At 45.1% G+C, this 21,947-nt stretch overlaps 2 protein-coding genes across 5 annotated transcripts in view; one reads left to right on the forward strand and one right to left on the reverse strand.

Moving 5' to 3' along the window:
• Nucleotides 1-16,959, forward strand: LOC125300447 (cell wall protein DAN4-like). Its single transcript, XM_048252403.1, has 5 exons — nt 1-468; nt 7,782-8,126; nt 11,262-11,762; nt 13,606-13,757; nt 14,375-16,959. Exons 1-5 carry the CDS (start codon nt 402-404, stop codon nt 14,417-14,419), a joined length of 1,110 nt encoding a protein of 369 aa, XP_048108360.1. The 5' UTR covers nt 1-401; the 3' UTR covers nt 14,420-16,959.
• Nucleotides 16,827-21,947, reverse strand: part of LOC125300446 (ERC protein 2) — a 13,419-nt gene continuing 8,298 nt past the window's right edge. For all 4 annotated transcript variants that reach the window (XM_048252398.1, XM_048252402.1, XM_048252399.1 and 1 more), the window contains 2 exons: nt 21,365-21,550; nt 16,827-18,521 (listed from right to left, as the gene is read on the reverse strand). In XM_048252398.1, the coding sequence (XP_048108355.1) occupies nt 18,367-18,521; nt 21,365-21,550 (341 nt within the window). In that variant the 3' untranslated portion in view covers nt 16,827-18,366. The remainder of the gene's footprint in view (nt 18,522-21,364; nt 21,551-21,947) is intronic.

Here is a 21,947-nt window from a genome sequence, read left to right on the forward strand (position 1 = left end):
ACGGAGGTGACAGCAGTCGGTAGTCGAGGTATGGTAATGGCAAGTTGCTTCCGTCGTCTCCCGCAAGTGGGTAGTATACGAATAGTTATTTTGTAAAACATTCTATATCTAACAAAACCGCGAGAGCAACAACCAATCACAGGCTGTTGTCATCATACAGGGTACAGTTGCAGGCACCGGGTGAAACACGTGGCATTTTGTATTCTCTGGAAAACCGACGAGGTTTAGTTAGTCTTAACAACAGAACATTGTCGAACTAACTCTCGCCCCCTCTTGGGACACTTAACCCGTTTATTTATAGTGCTAACGGCCGTCTACCAACACCATCAACATCAACTCTCTGGGAACCAAGGAGGACTTTAAAAAGACCAGCATATTCCATTGCCCAGTTCTTTCTTAAAATGAAGTCAGCGGCGACATTTGCGCTTTGCGCACTAATGGTCCTTGGCTACTGTTCGCGCTCAAGAGGTAAGGAGAGCTTTTTAACTGTTGTTTGGCAAGTTGTTCGCTGTGTCATAACGTACAGCTATTGGTGTTTTTCAATCTCTTTCCTTTTACAAGCGTGTTTAAAATAATTATATACGTTAAACGCATTGCAGGACGCATACGCCTAAACGTTAGTTTCACTGCGCATGGTAATGTGTGAGTTAAGCTTTCTAACGGTTTACCGCATTCAACTTTTTAGTAACGTTAATACACAAGGGGTCACCTTACATGGATGGTTTGGTTGGACAAATCTACAGTCATTTTTTCGCTTGGCTTGTTTTTCTTCATACGCAAAATCCTCGACAACAGAACTGTTGAACATCAACTTCACGCTCGCACGCTCTGTACAATTAGCGCTTGTTTCTCATTTGTTATTTTAACCACAGCGACGGCTTTAACATTCTCTCAGCAACAACGTTCCTCTGTCTACCCAGTTCATCTCAGCATCGCAGGAGTTAAATGCGCTTCCTTGTGGCGATACAGGCTCATGAGAAATAGCTGGGCCATTGAGTTTACGTATGAGAAGGACTGTGGTTATCTCCACATTAGAGACATAAACACAAGGAACTCTTGCCATAGCTGGACCTGGCCTCCGCATCTGGAAAGGAAAGTGAACGGGATAACTGGACTGTTCAATTAAGTTGTCAGGCATTGAAACGAGTCTTGGCCTGAGTTACTTGTCTAATTAAAGCCCAACGCACAAACCTCACAAATGCAAACATCAAAAAATGATTTAATCAAGTAGAGCTTTTAGACTAATATTGACCTTTCAAGAATGCAAACATATAGCCAAGATGTCATGGCAGATTAGTGCTACAAACCCTAGCCTGATGATTGCTTGGCATGTCACAAAACTGATTTGCCATGGTAGAGCATTATGCTGTTGTCTGCAGAAGCAGTAGCATAGAAACCAGGAACATAGCCATCAAAGAAAAGAAGACCCATGACCTGATTTTCCACATGAACTTGGTTTTAACTGTGGGCAGTGGGGTTGTGCTGTGATGTGCTCGCCAATCACAGGGACTTGTGTGTTACCACCAGTGTGTCATACAAACCCTCCAGCATTCTGTCCATGACCCCGAGGATGAGTGCAGCTCATTGATTTAACCATAACACACACACTCATCTTCATGATTGCTTTTGTATGCCTCGTTGTGTTTTTCCAGCCCTGAGGAATGCTTCAAAAAGATTTCATTCTGTGGGTCAGCTGTCCGTTTCAGCTGGCCTGTCAGTAGTGTCAGTGATGACCCGTTCATGGGTCATGGATATTGCAGCAGCCGCAGCATGGCTGGAGGTGAACAGTAATGGCCTAAGTGCTTCAGCCAACTCCAGTGCGTAGGCTCCGTAGTGGATGGTAGGTGAAGCAGGGTGATGGTAATTGGGCAGAGCCGTTCGCTTTGTCCAGGAGGCAGAGGGCCAGTATTGAGTGGTGTCTCGGCTCACTTGCTATGACTCAGAGCTCTCTTTCTTGATCCTTTCTCATTTTCGTACACACACACACACTGATATATAGACAGGCACATGGACCTACACATAGACAGGTACACACACGCTCACATACACACACACACACACACACACATACGCTCACACACACATACACACACACACACACACACACACACACACACAAAGATCCTGCAGCAGAGCAAATTGGTATCTCTGTCACACCACCCACATTGGGAGTGCTCAGGGCGTGTTCAGACCACATTGCTCGGCTTGTCTGAGACTCTTAGATATTTTCATGTCAGTTTTGGTCATTATTTTTCATTCAGGCATGCGCCTTTGAACATTACAGTCACATTGTCTTCAATTAAGTTGAATTCAGTGTTAAGTTGGATCCAAAGTTTTAACAGCATGCATGTGGGAGAGCGTGTGACTGCTTGGGAACAAAGGCTTTTATTTTTAGCACATAACCGTCTATTGCAACACAGCAACTCTGCCGGCTGCTCATCTTTTTTCTGTGCATCTCTCTCTAGTCTTCTGCAGTCAGCCTTTTGTGTCACTGTCACCTGAAACTTTTGCCAGAGAATCTTCCAGAAACTTTTGGTCCAAAAGTTTTGTTTTTCTTTTTCTTTCATAAGAGCAAAGGGCAAAAAATAATTCCCACCGTTAAATTTGATAGCAGGCAAACTTTCATTCCTTTTGTTCCACAAAACAAAAGGGACAAAAAAATAAGGGCAGACGTATTATAAATACATCTCTCTTGACTTTGCGATTTTCCCCCACAGTGCGCTAGTCTAACCTTGCTCCTGAAAGCAGGGATCTTAAATGTCACTGCTGACAGCTCACTGGAGTCCATGTAGGCAGGGACACACTCTCGGCAGTCTTGCAGGCAGCTTAATTGGCTCTGTGACCAGAGTGTGCTGTACTGTGCGGCAGGCTTGTTTATCAGGAGTCGGGCAAGAGACAGTGACTGCCTCCATTTCCAATATCATATTTCCTGGGTGAGGAAAGGAGTTGCTAAGCAGATTATTATCTGTGAGACCTAATTATATCAGCTGGGTTTTTTTTGTTATCTGCTGTTCATCACATTGGGGCCTGTCCTGTGTTTATGAAAACTAAACCATTAGATTTGCCTATGCCCTAGAATGACTTCCATCGACCTATCAGTATTTGTGAACACAGCCCGTTAATAATCCTGAATGGAGGGTGACTGATTTTGCATATGTAGCTTACAGTGTGGGGGCAGAGGTGCAAGTACACACAAGGCAGAGACAGAATCTGTTAACTAACAAAAGAAGGATGTTCTGTGTTTTACTGCTGGTGGTGTAAGAACGACTGAATGCATTTTATCTGGTGCAGACCTCTGAAGAACAAGAGATGACGTTTAGGTCTGTACTTTGTAATGAGACTTGGTGAGAGTTGGTGGTGTTGAAATAAATCTGTGTTCGCCAAGTTCTGAATGTTTTCGCAATGTTGCATATTGTGTAAACGGTGCCTTGTTAATTTTGACTGTGCCTGATAATTGGAGTAAAATGTGATTTGACGTTGCTTCTGAAGATTTGTAGGTTTCTTACAGACACACCCTCTAAGTGGTTCTACACTTAAGCACAATGAGAGTCTGACACATCATGTGACCCGGCACATTGCCATTGCTTTGAGTTGTGGGTGTAAATAGTTTAGTGTGTGTGTGTGTGTGAGAGAGACGGACCCGTTACCTCTTTGCCTGGGCTTGATTGATGTGATGGGGCAATATTAATCTGGAACTTACAATGGCTTCATGCAACAGCGCTGGTCTCCACCCAGACTTGTGCTTGATGGCTGGGACTTGCCAATACAGCATCAGTCTAAGCATCATACTAAGTGTGGTCAGACTGACTTCCTGGTGTTTGACAAAGCATCACAGTGTTTCGTAGCGAGTTATACAAAGTTGTTTGATCTGTGGGAAGATCACCTGAAATAGTTATACGAGAGGTTTTGTTTAACTACCGTAGGATTGCATGCCTGTTTTTGTCATTTTTTAAAATGAAGAGTAAATTATTTTGGAAGGGACCTAAATGCTTCCGGAGAGCTGAACGTTGAAGGTAATGCACACCTTTCTGTATAGAGACCGAGTCACGCTCTCTCCTCTCTCTTCCTTAAAGTGTAACTCCGGCGAAAATTGACCCAGGGTCTTTTCTGCATTAAAACTCATCAAATAAGCCGTGGAGACTATTTTTCGTTGATCAACCACTACAGAGCTTGCCCCGGTATACACGATAGCCCCAAATCGCAAACAGTGGATTAGCTAAGGGCGGTGAGCCAAACGCTTTCCAAATAGCATTTTTTAACCAGTAATATTGTTCAAAACAGCACCAAACCTCATCAGTAGCTTGCTCAGGGTCCCTACACATAAAACGAAACACCAACAATGACGTAGTTAGCTAAGTTTATGACCGAAGACTATTAAGAACACTTAATAACTGTCCCCCGACCGGCTCCTTCAACCCAGTATCGCAAGGATTCGTTGTACTGTCACGTTTGGTTAATCTATTATTTGTGCTGGGGTTGGAGGAGCTGGTAGGGAGACTGCTCCCGCGCCTGTGTCCTGCTCACGCAACAACTGGGACCGCACGTCCGTGTGCACAGAAGAACATACCACTTGCTTTAGCGTGAGTGTGTCCGTTAGAGCGGTATTAAGCTGATTCAGGGCTTTGAGTGCTTGCTCGGCACTAAACCTCTCCAGAGATCACCTCCAGGTGTGTGTCTGCTTCCAGGTGTGGGCAGAATTCTAGTCTGTGATCTGTCCTTTGATTGGTTGTTTGTCTTTGTTTTTTTTGTTACTGTGTTTTTTTTTGTCATTAGCCCTGGGTCCAAGCAGCCACTTTTACCGTCGGGGCCTGTCTCTTGTTATCTAACCAGCAGCAGCTGGCCTCTGCTTTGCCCTCACCCCTCCTCTCCACCTTTCCCTTTTCATGTTCACCTGTCTTTATCTTCACCCACTCCTTAATCCCTCTCTGTTCATCCCTTCAATCAGTCTCGCTTTTCAGCGTGTCCATGTTATCTTTTCTCTCTTTTAAGTTGAACTGCCTCAGAGTCTCTCTATCTCCCTCACATCCCTCTTCCTAACACTTGACTCATCTCACGTCTACATTCACTGCTGAAGCTTTGCCACCCCCTCCCACTCTCTTACCTCTCTCTCTCTCTCTCTCTCTCTCTCTTTTTCTCTTTTGCTTGCACTCACTCGCTCTCCTAAGCCTGGTGCCTTAGGAGAAACTCTGGAATAGGGGGAGGGGAGGAGAGGGGGAAGAGAGAGACTCTTCTCTCTTCAAAGGAAATATGGCCCACAACAGCTGTTGCATAAACTCTGGAGAAGACTCGAAGTTCTGTGTTCCGCAGTCACAAGTTACAAGTCACAAGTGGAAAGTTGCTTGTGAGAAACCCTGTCGAATGAGTTATTCACTCATTAGTGATACAATGGCGGGAGTTTTCTCTTGTATCCTGCTTGCCTCTGTGCTTTGTTTGGTAGAGGCTTCCAAATTCCCAGTTGGAAAGTTCTTCATGGTTTAGATGAATTGACATAAATCTCGTAAATTATGACTATTAAACCTGTTCTACAAGTCCCTCATGTTGTTTTTTTCCACAGAAAGAAATGACACACACATGCACACAAAGTTTCCCATGTTTTTCCACAGAAAGACATCGAACACACACAGACACACCCAGACATGATTCATGGATGCACACAAATATGCACTAGTATGTGAATTTTGCAGGTCAGAAATGTGAGAGATATGACGGATATATATCTTGTGTGGAGGCCTTGGGTGTAAGAGGCAGGAGGTGGAGACATGGAGGGGAAAAGAACAGGAGAGGAAATATGAGCAGCCCGCGGATGAAAAGGCCACGGAAAGAGAGGGGGCTGGACCGCAGTCTTTACCTTTTCACTTCTCATCAGGTGACCGACTGTATCTGTGCCACCCCCAGGCAAGCACAAACCAGAAGTTTCATAGGGATATAGGAGGAACTATGAGGAAATGATAGTGAAGGCTATGGCATTTCGTGAAGGGGGAGGGGAGAAGGGAGAACTATCAGTAAATAACTTTTATCTTGACCTATGGGCTTTTTTCCTGTCTCTGATACAACTTTATCCACACACACACACTCTCTGACACACATGCATGCACACACAAACGCACACACACACACTGCTAGATACTAACATAGTGTAATGAAATGTACTGTTGTTGTCTTTCTTGCAGCAGTATTTTGTTACATCACATAATCCATATTGCACAAAGTGAATAGAGACAGTGTCCCCCACACACACACACACACACACACACACACACACACACACACACTGTGGTGTTGTGGCAAGCTGGTGTGAACAGGGCTCCCTTTAGCCCCCTGGTCGGCCCCTGCCTGAAGTCTTCTTACCTGGGACGGCCCCTGTAGCACTCTGGTGCAGGCACAGGGAACAGGGCCATTATTGTGCACCCAGAAGTCAAGGGTGTGGTGCAGAGGCCATGCCACAGGCCTCACAGAATGCACTGACATGGGTGTGTGCGTGTGCGTGCGTGTGCGTGTGTGTGTGTGTGAATGTGTGTTTTGAAGAGATATGAAAGTCAGTTATTGCAGCTATTGCTAGCGCAAGATAGAGGAGGTACAAGATGCAATAGTACTGCGTGTGTGTGCATGTGTGCGTGTGTGCGTGTGTGTGTGTGTGTGTGTGTGTGTGTGTGTGTGTGTGTGTGGTAGGTATAAATGCACAACGGTGACAGCCCTCTGTGTCTCTGCCCTGTAATAATGTTAACACGAGGCTCTGGTTTGCATCAGGCTTGGCCAGGGCGAGAGAGCTGGCGAGGGAGGCACGTGTCAGGAAGATGGTGTGAGGGAGAAGAAAAGAGAGAGAAAACAAAATAAGAGACGACTGAAAGAACGAGTGAACTTCCGCAGAAGGTGGAAGGCGGGCAGAGGAAATGTGACACATGGCGTTGCGCGGCCGCATAATTATCCAAGTATGCAATTACCACCAGTCCTGCCGGATCAATTAGAGACTGAACCAGCAGCGGAAAACCACCTCCCCTCCGTCCCTGTGTCTCTGTACATTGTGCTCCTTCCATCTCCCCTGCCTGCCTGTGTCTCTGTACATTGTGCTCCTTCCACCTTACGTGGACCATCTTTTCATCTCTCGTCTCAACACGCTTGGTGGCCATTGGTTCACAGTGTCTGTCTTTTTCTATTAATGATAAAGCAATGTCCTGACTATTATTATTTTTTTTTTAAAGCAAATATGTTTAGGATTGATTCATTAGATTATTAGAGCATTCTTCAAATGGCGTCTCCTTGAGATTTAGGAATTAATGCGTATTTCCTTGGCATATTGGTTTGAATACATTAGGGGTGTAACGGTACACAGCAATCACAATTTGCCACAATTTGGTCAGTGTTTTCAGTACAGTAAACCTCTAAGTACTGTACTGCTAGCCTGACATTAACTGACAATATTGCTGATGCTCAACAAGAACAGTATTTTTCAAAAGGTGTTTTTTTGGCGTTAATGAACTAAACCAATATGGTCCGCCACTTTATATAATATGTTTGTTTGGGAACTCAAGTTTGAAACATGGTCTGCACGCAAAAAAAGCCTACTGTAGATTACTGTTTAAGACTACATACTGTACATTCGGTATGCATCTGTAGTGAACCGAACGTCCTGTACCTAAACGGTTCAGTACAAATATGGGTACCTTTACACCCCCCAGTATACATACATCGGTGGATATTTAGTGTTCAGGGTGGACACCAATTGGCTGATTGTGTTGCTTCCCAAGTTTGAGGTCCTTATCCTGAAATGTTGTCTTGTGCAGGTGACCACTCCATCACTGTTGCTCCTGCCTCCGCACCCCACGGTCCCCCCGGCACCTTCACCACCACCGCCCGGTCCTCCACCCCCCACAGAGGAGATGGAAAAACCGCCTCGGAATCCACCGCTGTTGTTGCCCAAAAGCCCTCGCCGACCCCCAGCAGCTCCCTGGCTCCTGTCCTCCACTCCACACTAGCCAATGCCAGCGACACAAATGAGAGTGTGCCCAGTGCCAGTGCTGATGCCAACGGGAAGGACACCGATGCCGCCCACTCAACGGCCCCCCCTCCACTGTCCACCAACCAGACTGGCACCCAGGCACCTGCTCTCACTGTGACAGATGGCACAGGTACCCACCCAGAGGATGACTGTTTTATAATGTCTCCATGTACACATGTCTTGTGTATTTACTTTACTAAGTACTGAGTGCTACATTACTTTTCTACTATACAACTCCTTGGTATTGTATGCCAAGAATTGCATTAATGCTTCTCTTTTATGTATCTTATGGTGCATCATTAATGGTATGTATTTACAGAGCAGTATATGACTTAGCTAATATAGGAAGTGTAAATTATTGTGCACTCTAAATTTAAGGTCCAAATAGTGCAGCACTGTATGTAGGGTATTTTTTTTTTTTTTTTTTTAAATCTTGTGCAGCAGTGTAACCAGGCAATAAAATAGCATATCACTTCCTGTTATTGTGATGAACTAGAACATGTCGACAAACCTCAGGCCGGTTTTGTTTATGCTTGCATACTTTCTTTGGTTGAACCTTTGTTTGGTTTGGGTGAGAATGACAGTGCAGTCATCAGTGGAAAGAGAGGGAGAAAGAGAGAAATATAAAGCAAAAGAGGGGGACAGTGAGAGGGTGAAATGGAGATATAGTAAGAGAGAGATAAACAGGGAGATGGAGAGCAAGTGAGAGAAAGAGAGAGAGTGAGAGAAAAAGATAGAAAGAGAAAGGACATTGTTGCAGGAGGTACAGTTACAGCAGCTTATAAATATAGAAAAGAATGCACACCCTGACAGGCCGAAACGTTGGAATAAAAGAATTAAGAGAGAGTGTGCGGCGACAACGTTTTTTTCTCAGTTACAGCAGCTGCAAGAGCTGGTGCAACAGGAGGAAGTGTAATTTAACAGGGCCCATTTCCATCTAAACAAAACGAGAGAGAGAGAGAGAGAGAGAGAGAGAGAGAGAAAAAATATATCTGTGAGTGAGTCTGGACTCTCTGTCTAAGCGATAGGTTCAACTGACTGCCTTGATGGATGACTCATCCCTTCATATTTGGAGTGTGTGTGTGTGTGTGTACACACATGGGTGCGCGTGTTTATTGCGTAGGGTGTAAGCTCATTTTGAGCAGAGCTGTGCACTTGTGTATCTCCTCCTCATCTACCAACAGCCAGACTCACTGGAGGTGGCTGGAGTCTGCAGGAGAAATGCAAAACACTCTCTCTCACCCGCTCGCTCTCTCTGACTGTTTACACACGCACACACACACACTCACCCAAATGCATGTCGTTGCTTCCCTGGGTCAGAGGTCAGTGTTATTTTTAAAATCAACCACTTCAGTCTTTGCCTCGGTGAGCTGCCACTGGCCACTGCGCTGTGGAGAGGAGAGGAACGGAAAATCTAGAGTGGTAGATTACGTGTGTGTGTGTGTGTGTGTGTGTTGGAAGAGGGTGTGTGTGTGTGTGTGTGTGTGTGTGTGTGCACGGGGATTTGTCAGGCTCTTCCCACTCGCTCTAAATAAGGAGGCTTCAGGCTGGGAGGTGATGGTCCTGGGAGACTCTGAAACAGCAGGTTATGGCAGGACTTGCTGACTCACTGCTCCTTGCCATGTTCCACTCCACATAGCTAATGCCTTCAGTGGTAAATTAGGCATCAGGGGAGTGCACGTCCTGCAGCTCTTTGAAACAAAGGAGATCCTTACACTTCACACTTCTCATAGTGCATGCTGTTGTACTGAAGCGCTTTATAGAGACAGCGACATATCATAGGAACAGACTCTGCTCAGCAGCACTGTCTCCGTTGTTAGAATGTTACAATAAAGTTAATTATGATACTCGGTTATGATGAAGAATGCTTACAGAGCATCTGTAGCTGTTTCACTGAGTCTGTCTGTGTCTCTGTGATTATTAGTTATCCGTGTTGTAGCTGTTGCTGTCTGCGCCGTTCGTTCGCAGCTGGAGAGGCTCTTCTGCGAGAGCCTGTGAACTGAACTGGAGGCTGGGTAATGTTCCATTACTCACCCCCGGCCTGCGTAATACCCTCAGATAAGAGGAGCTGGGAAGGAATCAAAGAGAACACAGCAGGGGCAGAAATGGGGGCAAGAGAACTAAAGAGAGGGGGAGAGAAGGGGAGAGAGAGGGAGAGAAAGGGGAAGAGAGAGAGAGACAGGGAGACTAGAGAGAGAAAGCTGGGAAAGAAAGTCAATCAGGCTTATAAGGTATGTTCTGTTAAATGAGTCATAAATGCACTGTAGGTAGAGTAATAAAGAGGCCATGCAGTATCTGATTTGGGTTGTTGTGATTGAGATGGCAAAGAGAGACGTGTAGGAAGGCGAGAGGGAAGGAGAGAAGAGGAAGGAAGACATGATGAAACGGTGTGTGTGTGTTTGACGGAGAGGTGTGAAAGGTTGGAGGCTGACAGGTCGAGGCAGTCAGAAGAAGGGTTCTGATGCAACCCTTGCTGCGCCACAGCAAAGAAACCGCTCCTCACTCCTGTTCACACTCTCTCACCACCTCAGACTATGCCCTTACACACTCTCATACACTTTCTTAAACAAACTCACACATTCTCTCTCTCTCTGTCTCTCTCCCTCTCTCTCTCACTCACACACACACACACACACACACACACACACACACACCCCAGCCATGGCAGTTATACACATGCACAAAAATGGTCTGGGAAACAGACACACACACACACACACGCACACTTCTCTTACAAAGAAATAGGAAACACCAAACATACTTGAATGGACACAGACTACATAGACAACGACCACAATCTAACACAAGCATCTTGCAAGTTGGTGAAAGATCACTGAGAGTGTGTGCGTGACTGCGTGTGTGTGCGCGCGTGTGTGAGATCTTTGGTTAGATTGTGTGTTTATACCACATCAGCAGGGCTGCTTAGTTCCTGGCTTGTGGGCTGTTCTGCCACATGGCTGAGATAAACAGACTGATTGAAGTTTTAACAGGTGTGCTGCCTACCCACAGCTTAGCGCTTTGCACAGCACTGGGATTTGAACTGAATTGTTAGTCAATAGGGCCAGACTGGTAGAGGAAGGATTGAATTACGTCTTTTAGTACCTCTCTCACCGTTTGACATAGACAGTTGGGTTTGGGTAAGATGCACACGACGACACGTAGCATTTGGGGAAAACAGGAAATGAAGAGAGCAGCTGAAAGCTGAGCTGAGTGCTTTTCCGTGGAGCTGAATGAGCAGGTCTCTCCTCTGTGGACTGTCTTACAGCTGTCCCCACAGCCGCTGTCGGGGCCAACGGGACGCACCAAACAGGAAGTGCCACCACCGCCTCTCCCACTGCTGCTTCCACCGCTCCGGGAATTCAAACTGAGGTGTCTGAGGACAATGGTACCCTCTCCACCTCTCCACCCACTACGGCTGCCCCCGCCTCCGCAGTCCCACCTGCCGTCACCCAGCCCATCGACTCCAAGACTCAGTCAACCTCCCCAACAACAACAACAACAACAACAACAACATCAACCATGACAACCCCACTCACAACTGCTGCTCCTGAGATCGTCCCCCAGAGCGCCAGCCCAGTCCCTGGACATAAGAAGCCCACGGGTAGCAGCAGCACCATCACCACCACCACCATTACCAATATTAAGGTTTCTACTGCCACGACCAGCGGCAGCGTAGCTAAATCAACCACCACAACCAGCCCAACTGCTGCACTCGGACACCCCACCAAGGCAGCAGCCCTCTCAGAGCTCAACGTAGGCGATGATGGTGAGTGGCTTTGGCTTTTTTATTATCTCTTTTTTTTTCTCCATTGACCTTGTTCTTTCATTGGCGTCCTTACATTTGCCGTTCATTTGTGTGTGTGTGTGTGTCTGCAGTTGATCATGTGGTTGTGTGTGTGTGTGGGGCTATTCTTGTGTGTTTGTATTGCTGTCATTGACCCTTTTTACACGACTCAGTAGCCGGCAGCATTCAAAACACATCTGCCGGGTATTGTGCTATACAAAAGGGAGCCGTCCAAACGTATCCATAACGGCTGTAAATAAAAAAAACGAAAAGAAAACAAAACGATGAATGCACACGGCCATGCCTTGAATCCAGAGATTGTACGCATCAGGGAAACAAGAGTATGATTATACCTTTTGCAGCCGGCATGGCCTACGAGCCTATCCCGGGGCAGGGACTTGTTTGCGCAGGGAACACAAAGAACAGAATGGGCTTTGTTGCCGTGCCAGTGCATTGCGCCAGAACCGCGCTGTTCGCTCACTGCCCCCGGGCATTTCACCACGATGCCGCTATCTGGCCACCCGCCTGGCCCCCCCCTCCCCCTCCCTTGCTCCGGGATGGCACTAAAAGTGTTGTGATGCCCTATCGCTCACACTTACAAGATCGCTCACTCACTTACTTTCATGCAGTTGCCCTCTCACTCAACCATTCATTCTTCTCTTGCTTCCTTAGACACTCGCTTGCTCGCACTCACTCACTCACTCACCGACTCCTCCACTCACACACTCACCGATTCCCCCACTCACACACTCCTGGGAATGGGTCATTTTTGGACTGCCTCCTAGTTTGGTCAGTGTGTCCATGTATGTGTTTTTGGTTGCGTGGTTGCTTGTGTTTGTGTTGGTCTCCAGCACAGTCTAGTGTGGGTGGTGGCCGTAAATATAGAGGATGAAAAGGAGAGACATATTTTTGTCTACGTGCAGAACTGGTATAATGTCTTAGTTGCACATCTCTTTGGAAACTGTCGTGGAAAAACCGGTCCACTTCCGAATCCAATGAACAATTTATCACTTAACTACTTACTAATTAGCACTCTGGAACAAGGCGTCCGAAGGAGACAATGCAGACAGGAGATCTGAAGACTGTTGAATCTTTATTCACCGTATTGCAGTGATAATCCAGCCTAAACTATGTCCAGACCAGGTGTCAAGCAATAGGGTGATGTGAGATGTCATCAGCTGGCGCCCCCGAGATCTGACTAACAGGTGGCTGCAACCTATCTTTTATACTCCTTAACCTTGGGGTTGGGCCCTCTCGCCACCTTCGAAAGACACCTGTTGGCCTATTAGCATCCACCAAGGTTACGACTATTGGTGGAACCCATTGTCTCATCATGCATAAATTATATGCAAAACTGTCTTCTGGGTTTTTCCCAGATTCTGTTTTTTTCCAGTTGTAACAGGGCTTCTTATCTTGCCACCTGTTACTTGGCCTTGCTGTTACCACCATTACATCATCTAATTACATCATCCTCTCGCTCTCGACCCTCTAGTTCACTGTGAACTCCTTCACCTCGACCATCTAGCCAGGTGTCACTGTGAACTCCTTCACCCCACTCCTTGACTGCTAGTCTGGTCTGTTTAAGATGTGTACAGGCCTTGAAGTCTCATAATAATTGCAGTAATATCAAAGTTTATAAAAACCATACATGCATCCATTAAGTCATAAAAAAACCACCACACCCCCCCCCCAAATGGTTTGATTGTCAGATTGACCTGAAAATGACCCCATAAGGAGGAGGTGGTTTTCCTCTCTAGCGCCCTTTTTTACCATAATGATGACTCTTCTTTCTTTTTCCATCTTCATTATTTGATGACCGGACCAGAGGGCAGCTCTAAAGGCGTACCGGATCCGTTGCTGGCTGGCCTGGTGTCTGTTTTCGTTGTCGCTGCAGCCATCGTCTCCCTCCTGGTGTTCCTGAAGTTCCGTAATCGGAATGAACGCCCAGAGTTCCGCAGGCTCCAGGATCTTCCCATGGTAACTGCTGTGCTCTTAATGCCATTTCTTATAACATAATTATACCGACAGGTGCCTTTGAGCAGCTGTTGTCTCAGTATTTAAAAACACATAAAGGCCCACGCTTGACATTTAAAAGTTCATTTTTAAAAGTCGATTTTCCATTTTTTTTATGTTTTGCACAAAATGTAAGCCCTTCAGCTAATAAGCAATAACTGCAGAGCTTCTGTCAGTACTCTGTGATTTCCGTTGAAAGTGTGTGAAATGTGTGATCTGTAAATCTGTGTGATCTGTAAATGACACATGACTTGCCTGGATACCTTACATAATGCTTTATGTGTGAGTGTATTAACAGACATCATTTTATATGTAATTATTTTCTAGAAATGGGTTGAAGTTTTGGATTCTCAATTCTCATTGAAAACACATGAGCATAAATGTTCCTTTTCAGGCATACCATGTAGGGAAATTACAGTAATTAGACATTTTGGATAGAGTTCAAACACAACAACACCTCTCTCCTGAAAATAGCTGAAAGCTGAAACTATAGTTTAGCTGGGCTTTGGGAATATGATGGTTCGTGATTTTTAACTTATTTTTCTGTTTTCCTCTGTTCTTTTCCCCTCCATGCTCTCCAGGATGACATGATGGAGGACACCCCTCTCTCCATGTACAGCTACTGACAGAGCCCCAACTCTCACCTTTAGTCAAGACTGATACGCAGGCTCCTGCCGAGCCGTTCCCTTTTCCCCCAGCATTCCCTGCTTTAGAAAACAAAAATACCCCCTGCTTTAGAAAACAAAAATACCCCCCCCCCCAGCCCGCGCCAAAAGAAATCTGCTTTTAGATGCGTGTCTATGTTCAGCTAGCAGGGGCACTAGTGAGCTGCACAGCAAGGCGGCTCCTCTGGCCCGTTCCCAGGCCCTCCTGAAGAAGAGAGCTGGCTGCACACACACACGCCACGAGCTTGGACAGGGATGGGCTTGAAACATGGCCACAGACTTTGTGCAGCCGCATCCCGACCTTTAAATCAGTGTTCTAGCGCCCCCTGCAGTTGGGAGGCTGGCTGCCACTCTCCACCCCCCACCCCCAACATCACCCCAAGTCCCTTCTCGAGTCCCTAGCTGCCTTTTCTCTCTATAATTGACTGCCACTGGAGCAGTGACTTGCTGGCCTAAGGGACTTTTCCTTCTGGAAGTTATGTTCTTACAGATTATTGTAATGCTGAAGATGAAGAGAACTAATGTCTGTTACACCAAAACTCGTCACCACAGGACGATGTTTCAGTGGAATATGAAGAGACCAAAGTCTATTTGTGTGCAGAATAGCAAATGATGGCTGGCTCCAATTCTGTCCAGCTACCTATCGTGTTGCCAAACAGTACGTGTTTAAACTACACAACCCACAATCCAGTAGTGACAAGAACACGGCAGCGAATCAAGTATAATTCTGGGTTGTTTTGAGCCATGTTGGTTATCAGTAGAAAGAGAGTACAACCAGTAGAGATGCAAATCGGGGAAATGGCACAACCTCTTGAATCGAGAAAAAAAAAGAATGTCAGAAAAATGCCCAGAAGTCATTAGTGAAACAAACCAAAGGAACTTTGTGCCTTTCACATTGGTTCTTTGAAACTGATAGAGTGGACCTGCCACAGGTAAATGACAAAATGGGAACCTTTTTGGGGGAAGTAATGCAGCTGAAAATGGAAGCATGTATGACACACGCTCTTTGCATTGTGACCTCTGGCATAGTAGTTTTAGTAGATTGCACAATGGTCATATGCCAAATACCTAAATAAATGGCTTTGTCTTTGACAAAGATGTTTTATTTTCCCAGGGAAGCATGACATTGACCGTCTAAGTCTGGTGGTAGGTTTCACTCAAGGGTGGTCAGCTTAGAGCCTCTAAGGTGCGTTACAAGGGTAGCTGGGTACTTTGTGGTTGTAATGTCATGACTGTGCTCCATGGCAGGTTGTGACACTTGGAAAGACACTGGGTTGTGTGTGTGAAAACTGTTTTAAGAAGTTTCTTTTTTTGGTTCACCTATTTGACAGGTTAGTGTTTTCTTTGTGTGTGTGTGTGTGTGTGCGTGGGTGTTGTCGTTTTACTTTTTACTAGAGCATTCAGTGCATATTTTAAACTTTTTTTTTTTATTATTTCCTAACATTTGTAGAGGCTAAACCTATCTCACTTTGAGAGGCTTGAAAGCTTAACAGATCTTTTGTCATTCTTCAGAGAAGTACCAAGATAATTTATTCACCTCCTTTGCCTTTGGAAGGTTGACGTCTCTTCCAGCACATCAGCTCCAACGGATCTGGGGTGTGTTGTTACATGCCCTCCGATGCTGCCAGAGGAATCCACAGTATTAGGCATTACTTCTGCTGTCTGTCAGTTGGTCAGAGAGAGAGAGAGAGAGAGAGAGAGAGAGAGAATGTGTAGCCACAGACTAGCAATCACCAAATTCCTGCTGTACATTCTGTCCCCTCATGAGAAGGTGCACACTTCCCGGGCCTGGAGAGTCATTTGGTATGACTTGGGCTGGTGGTCAGAAAGAATTGATCCATGAATGGAGATACTGTCTCACCAGAGAAAGTACTCTTGAGAAAGGTGTGGCTCGAGCAATGAGGCCATTTCATATAACATTAAACTAATGCTGTAAAACAGGTTAACCTGATACAATGTACAGTGGGTGTCTGTCTGTAGATGAAGTAGTGCTGATGGTCTCATCAACTAAGTCGGATCTGTCTAACTCCTAGCCTTTGTCGGTGCACAACAGGACAGCTCCCACACCTGATGCTGCCCTTATCAGCGTTTTACTTTAAGTACAGTTTTTCTCCTGGCTCTTTGGACTTGACTGTAAGTTCAACACTTAACATGTTTTTTTTTTCTTTCTGTTTGGTTGTTATCAGGTCCAAGAATGCAAATGCAAAAAAACAAAACAAAGATATTTAAATAGCAAATCTCTTGAGCACTGCCTCTCTGTGCTCACTGATAGTGAAATAATTACTAGTAAATAATTTAGGAGGCTGAATATGATTGACATCGATGTTGGTAATTGTATTTATACATTTGTTGAGCAAGTTGTGTTATCTTTGTATATTGCAGCTCCAGAAAAAAAAAAAGTGCCAAATTGTGTTCTGTATTTTAAGTTTTTGCTGTAGAATACAGGATTGTCTTTGTTATGTGACTTTTTTTTTTTTTATTAAAAAGACAACAAAAAACAATTACATTGTGAATCGCTTGGTATCAGCCACTGAAGTTAATGTTAGTCTGGCTTAAAGCAATACCACTGCTCTTCTATAGAAAACATAACCTCCAATAATTAAACAATTACAATATTACATACTTCCATCAACAACACTGTCATGTAACACAGTCTTCCTCAAGCACATAACAGAAATCAGCAGTCATCCATCTGGTGTTAGTTAATTTAGTATCAAAAAACAATACTCCTCAGCCTAGCAGCATGAGTTATTGTGAAACATGAAGCTGAAGTAGTGTCTTTGTGCTGAGCGAGCACATCTGTGTGGCGGGGTCCACCCCTCCCGCTCGGTCTCCTGCTGGGGGAGAAGCAGTGGAGATGGGGTCCACTCCGGCTCGTCCCTCCACGGGGGGTGTCTGGCTACAGGACACGGCCCTGGTCCCTGCTGCATTAATTAGGCAGGATGCAGAGAGAGGGAGAGGAGCCGGACTGCTCCTGAAATATTAAACAGCTTTTGGGAATGTCACTGATGTAAGCCAACACGGAGCCCTGAACTTAATGCGTTTACAGGACAGGGTGTGGAAGGACAAGGGATTTAGGGTGGTGGTGGTGGGGGCGGGGGTTAATGAGGTCTTTGTCAGGATGGCATGGCTCCATTTTGGGGCGCTTGCCACCCCCTTACAAGTGTACACGTACACGTACACACACACATACATACACTTTTTACAGGCTGCCCGAGGATGATGATTTGACTTTGTGTTCAACACTGGGTCAGCATGCAAATGGGCCAACCTGCAGCCAGTCATTTTGAAACCAATAATCCTTTTTCATGCACTCTTTCACTCTGCTAAACACTTCCCTTTAGCTGTGAATAGGAAAAGTTGTTTAAATGGGCAGAGAAGTGCACTGCAGGTTAAAGCTGAACGCAAGGACATCTCCAAATAGCTCAGTCATTTGTGTCCACCTCTTATCCCACAAAGATAATGGCACCACACAATTAAGTCTTGTGACAGCAGAAACGCGATGGCAAGTTGGCCTCCCACCATTTACAACAAAATCTTGATACGAATATCCACAGATACTCGGTTCTAAAATCAAGATGGTTAATTAGGTTAAAATGTGTAGTGTTAAGTTATTAACATACATTCACCACTTGAAGGTGGTGCAGCTGTTAAGGCTACAGTATAAGAAAAAGAAAGCCTTGTGGTTTTTTTTTGTAGCACCTCCAGATATCAGTGTGGAGCATTCACAAAATGCATCCTATGACAGTTTAATTTAACCGTGTACTTAAATACTGTATGTACTTAAATACAGAGAGCTCTAGAAATACAACTTCGTCTAGATTTCACCTCTGGAAATACTCTCTTAATAGGACACGAGGTGTTGTTGTCCACATTGCTCCATTAAAAAGTCCCTTCTTGCTTTGAGGTCAGAGGTCGCTGAGACTAAGTTCAGGTGGACTGTCTGACAGTTGTCCAAGCACACCACCATAGTCATCATCATCTAGTCCACTTTCTTCGTCACTGAGGTCACTTCCAGGTGACCGAATGGTCGGATTTCCCCGACGCTTAATTCTTCGTTGAACTGTGAATTAAAAAAACAACAACATGAAAAACACATTAAAACACACTCTCACACAAACCCACATTTTTATCTATCACAATATAAGTGAATACTGGTAAGTACTTAAACTCAGTAAGAGGTCTTTGAATATTCCTTGGTAACATTACAATAAACAAAATCATTCTTATCTGTAACAGATTTCACTGCCCTTTTTGAATCCGCAAGCGTGGCTACTACAGGCCACCGTAGTTGAGGCTTACGGTAAACGTTTACCAACGTATGCAGACCTCCAAAAATAGGAACTGTGCAGATTAGTGGGAAGGAAATTGGCCTGTCTCTTTTTCTGTTCAAATGTCCCCAGGCAAACCATGATAGAAGTCCAAATTATAACTCCAGGAAATTGAGAACAAACGTGTACATTTCACGTCTGTATGTGCTAGGCGGCATGTATAAAAGACACGGAGGGAGGGAGAGGGAGAGAGGGCAAAGATCTTGCATCTCTCAGCTGTTAATTTTGGCTTGGCAGCACTGGCTGAGTACACTCATAGCCAGCTCAGCATACCCTTTGATTCAGACTTGAAAAGCAGTGTTACAATAATTAGACATTGTTAACCATTCAACTAACCACTGAACTCGCATTCATTTCTGGTAGACATTTTTTTCTTCTTTTTTTCATGTCATTACATTCAAGATGCAGACTACACACAAGAACTCTTTGATGACACAAATCCTAAATGATACTGTTTGCAGGAAAGCTATTAGCTGGGCTAATAACCGCCACAGCTTATCACAAACACTTAGTTTGCGGTTCAACTTTGGCAGAGAGAGTGGAATAAACTGAATATGATTCACAGGGGTTCCGGTAAAAAGGGCACGGAGCCATTTGCAGGTCTGAAGCCTGCTATTTTCAAGCCTGTGGCTACAGCAGGCAGCAGCGGCCAGGCAACAGCGAGAGAGAGAGGGAGGGGGAAAGGCCCTCTGGCCTACATTACATAGAGGTTTCCTGTCATTTTGCATCTGTTTCCTATCGGTGACAAAGAATAAAGAAACCTTCGTCACTAGGGCCATTCTGGAGGGAAGAAAATGTATTCTATACCTCAGGGTATTCTTCCATCGATCATTTATATAGAGAGCTTTAACAAGAATGAGAAGAGAGGATGCCATAGTCACCAAAGTGTTTTGTATTAAGATCTCTTCCTCTAATCAAGGGGTGGGCAAACTTTTTGGCTCAAGGGCCACATTGGGATTTGAAAATTGGCATTGTGTTCACGTTAGATCTGCTGCAAAGGAGATAACTAAGAGTTAACTTAGTTTAACATGATGTTATCGCTATTTAATATGATGTTTTGACATTGACATTGTAAACGTTATCTAAGGAGAGTGAAAAGCAGTTTGCAATAAAGCTAACCAACGTCGTCTCTATCGCAGGAAAAAAATAGCGAGCAGCCTGATAACTAAATGAAATGCTTGGCGGGCCAGATTAAAGTGCTTGGCCTCAGTTTGCCCACCCCTGCTCTAATCCCTAAGGTGTGTGTGTACAGTACACACACAGAGGTGACTAGTGGTGGGACATGTGGTTGGTTGGTTGGTCACTCATCCTCCCTCTGCTGTGGCAATCACTCCTCTCCTCTTAACTTGCCTCACTCCCTGGCTTCTCTCCTACCTCCTTTCTCCCTCCATCTCTGAATCTTTAGGCTGAAAAGCCACATCAAAGCTCGACTCAATCGTGAGCACATCTGCACCCTGTCGGCCCATGGGTGGGGTGGGAGGGATATGGAGCTAAACTGAAGACTACAGCGAAGAGAAAGATGAGGGGTTTTTTCCCCCTCAGTGGGACTTATGTGTGTGCGTGTGGTGTGGGGGAGAGCCAGGTCAGTTGCGGTCAGAACAGTGAGGAAGTGGAGGAAAAACTTAACTGAAATAAAACACCATGATGTGTAGAAGAGAACACAGTAAAAACGAAACAAAAACGAAAAGATACAGTAAAAACGAAAGTCAAGGAACAATTGTGTTTGACTCCAGGAACTTATCAGCCTCTAGAACAGTGTTTCTCAAAGTGTGGTCCGGGGACCACTGGTGGTCCGCGAGCAGACGTAGGTAAAAAAGGTAACGAGGTAAAAAATAATATAGATGAGTTGTTTGCAATATTGAACCAACTTGTATGTAAATCCAAACAATTCTGCAACACTGCCTATGTAAGATATGCCAACTTAAATCATATGAATCCTCTGACACAATAAGTAAGGTGCAAAGACAATTAGCAAGCTGGTTCAGTGGTCCTTGGTCTGAAAAAGTTTGAGAAACACTGCTCTAGAATATAGACATAATAGTCAAGGATGTTAGGTGACTCACTACAGTGATAGAGTGCTGCCTGGATATGGAATAAGAACAAAACTATGGCTGTGTGGGTGAATGCATTTGTGACTTCTGACTAAAGCATGACATGTGCATTCTGAGCAAAGAGGTGAGAGTAGCCTGCCTCATAGCTCTCTGAGGAAAAAAAGGTTGGAGACTCCTTCTCACGGTTTAATTTCATTGGGATGGAGTCCGGAAAGCCTTCAATGATAAGTTTTAAGAAGACCCAATTTTTGTTTCTCACAACTAAAAAGTGGGATAGTTTGAGTGAAATGACCAAAAACAAGTGTTGTGACATTTTTTAGTATCAGCAGCAGAGTAGTTAAGAAAGGGTCTGAAAAGTGCCAGTCAGAGTGATACTGGTAAAGTTTAATAAATGGAGATCGAACTCCAATAAATCAAAGCAAACTGAGAGCAAGTGTGCAAACCTTCATTTTTACTTTGAAAGTTTAATAAATGAAAATAATAGGTGTGTGTCTGTCTGTTTGTCTCTGTGTGTCCACACGCACCTGGCTCACGCTTGGAGGGCCAAGAGAAGTCCAGGTCGTCCGAGCTCACATCCCCCAGACTGGGGGTGGGACTGAAGTCGCTGTCAGAGTCCAGGCCTGCCACCAACGCAGACGCTGCTGCCACTGCCGCCGCTCCCGTAGGCTGCTTCCGGGGGATGGTTTCCATGGCTACCGCTGAGGCAAGCGCTGCGCACAGACACACGCACACGGAAAGACAATGACGCCATAAATCTGCCTTGTATGACAATGGATGTGGGCTCCCTTGAAACTTGCCAGTCCGTTTTCCAAACTGCTTGTCATCACCGTCCTACAGAACCTCACTATCACATACATTTCAAAGAGCTTATATGATTATCTGTGTGATGATGTATTCTGTAACATCATCTGAAGATGACTGCATGTATGTGTGGGCTGTATGACACTTAAGAGGGGGAGCACACTTGGGAGGGAGGGAGAGGAGAGAGAGAGAGAGAGAGAGAGAGAGAAAAAAAAGAAAGAGCAGTTTGAAAGAGAGAATGAGAGAATGAGGAAAAGAAAGAAAGAAAAGAAAGAGAGTGTGAGAAAAAAAGAGTGGAAGAAGGAA

Source organism: Alosa alosa, chromosome 9 (genome assembly GCF_017589495.1).
Source record: "Alosa alosa isolate M-15738 ecotype Scorff River chromosome 9, AALO_Geno_1.1, whole genome shotgun sequence".
Classification (NCBI taxonomy): domain Eukaryota; kingdom Metazoa; phylum Chordata; class Actinopteri; order Clupeiformes; family Clupeidae; genus Alosa; species Alosa alosa.

Excerpts from the sequence above, each read along its gene's own strand:
- LOC125300447 (XM_048252403.1), top strand. The coding sequence starts at position 402 with ATGAAGTCAGCGGCGACATTTGCGCTTTGCGCACTAATGGTCCTTGGC. Across the intron at positions 8,127-11,261 it reads CACTGTGACAGATGGCACAG|CTGTCCCCACAGCCGCTGTC; the intron begins GTACCCACCCAG and ends ACTGTCTTACAG. Across the intron at positions 11,763-13,605 it reads GCTCAACGTAGGCGATGATG|AGGGCAGCTCTAAAGGCGTA; the intron begins GTGAGTGGCTTT and ends TGACCGGACCAG.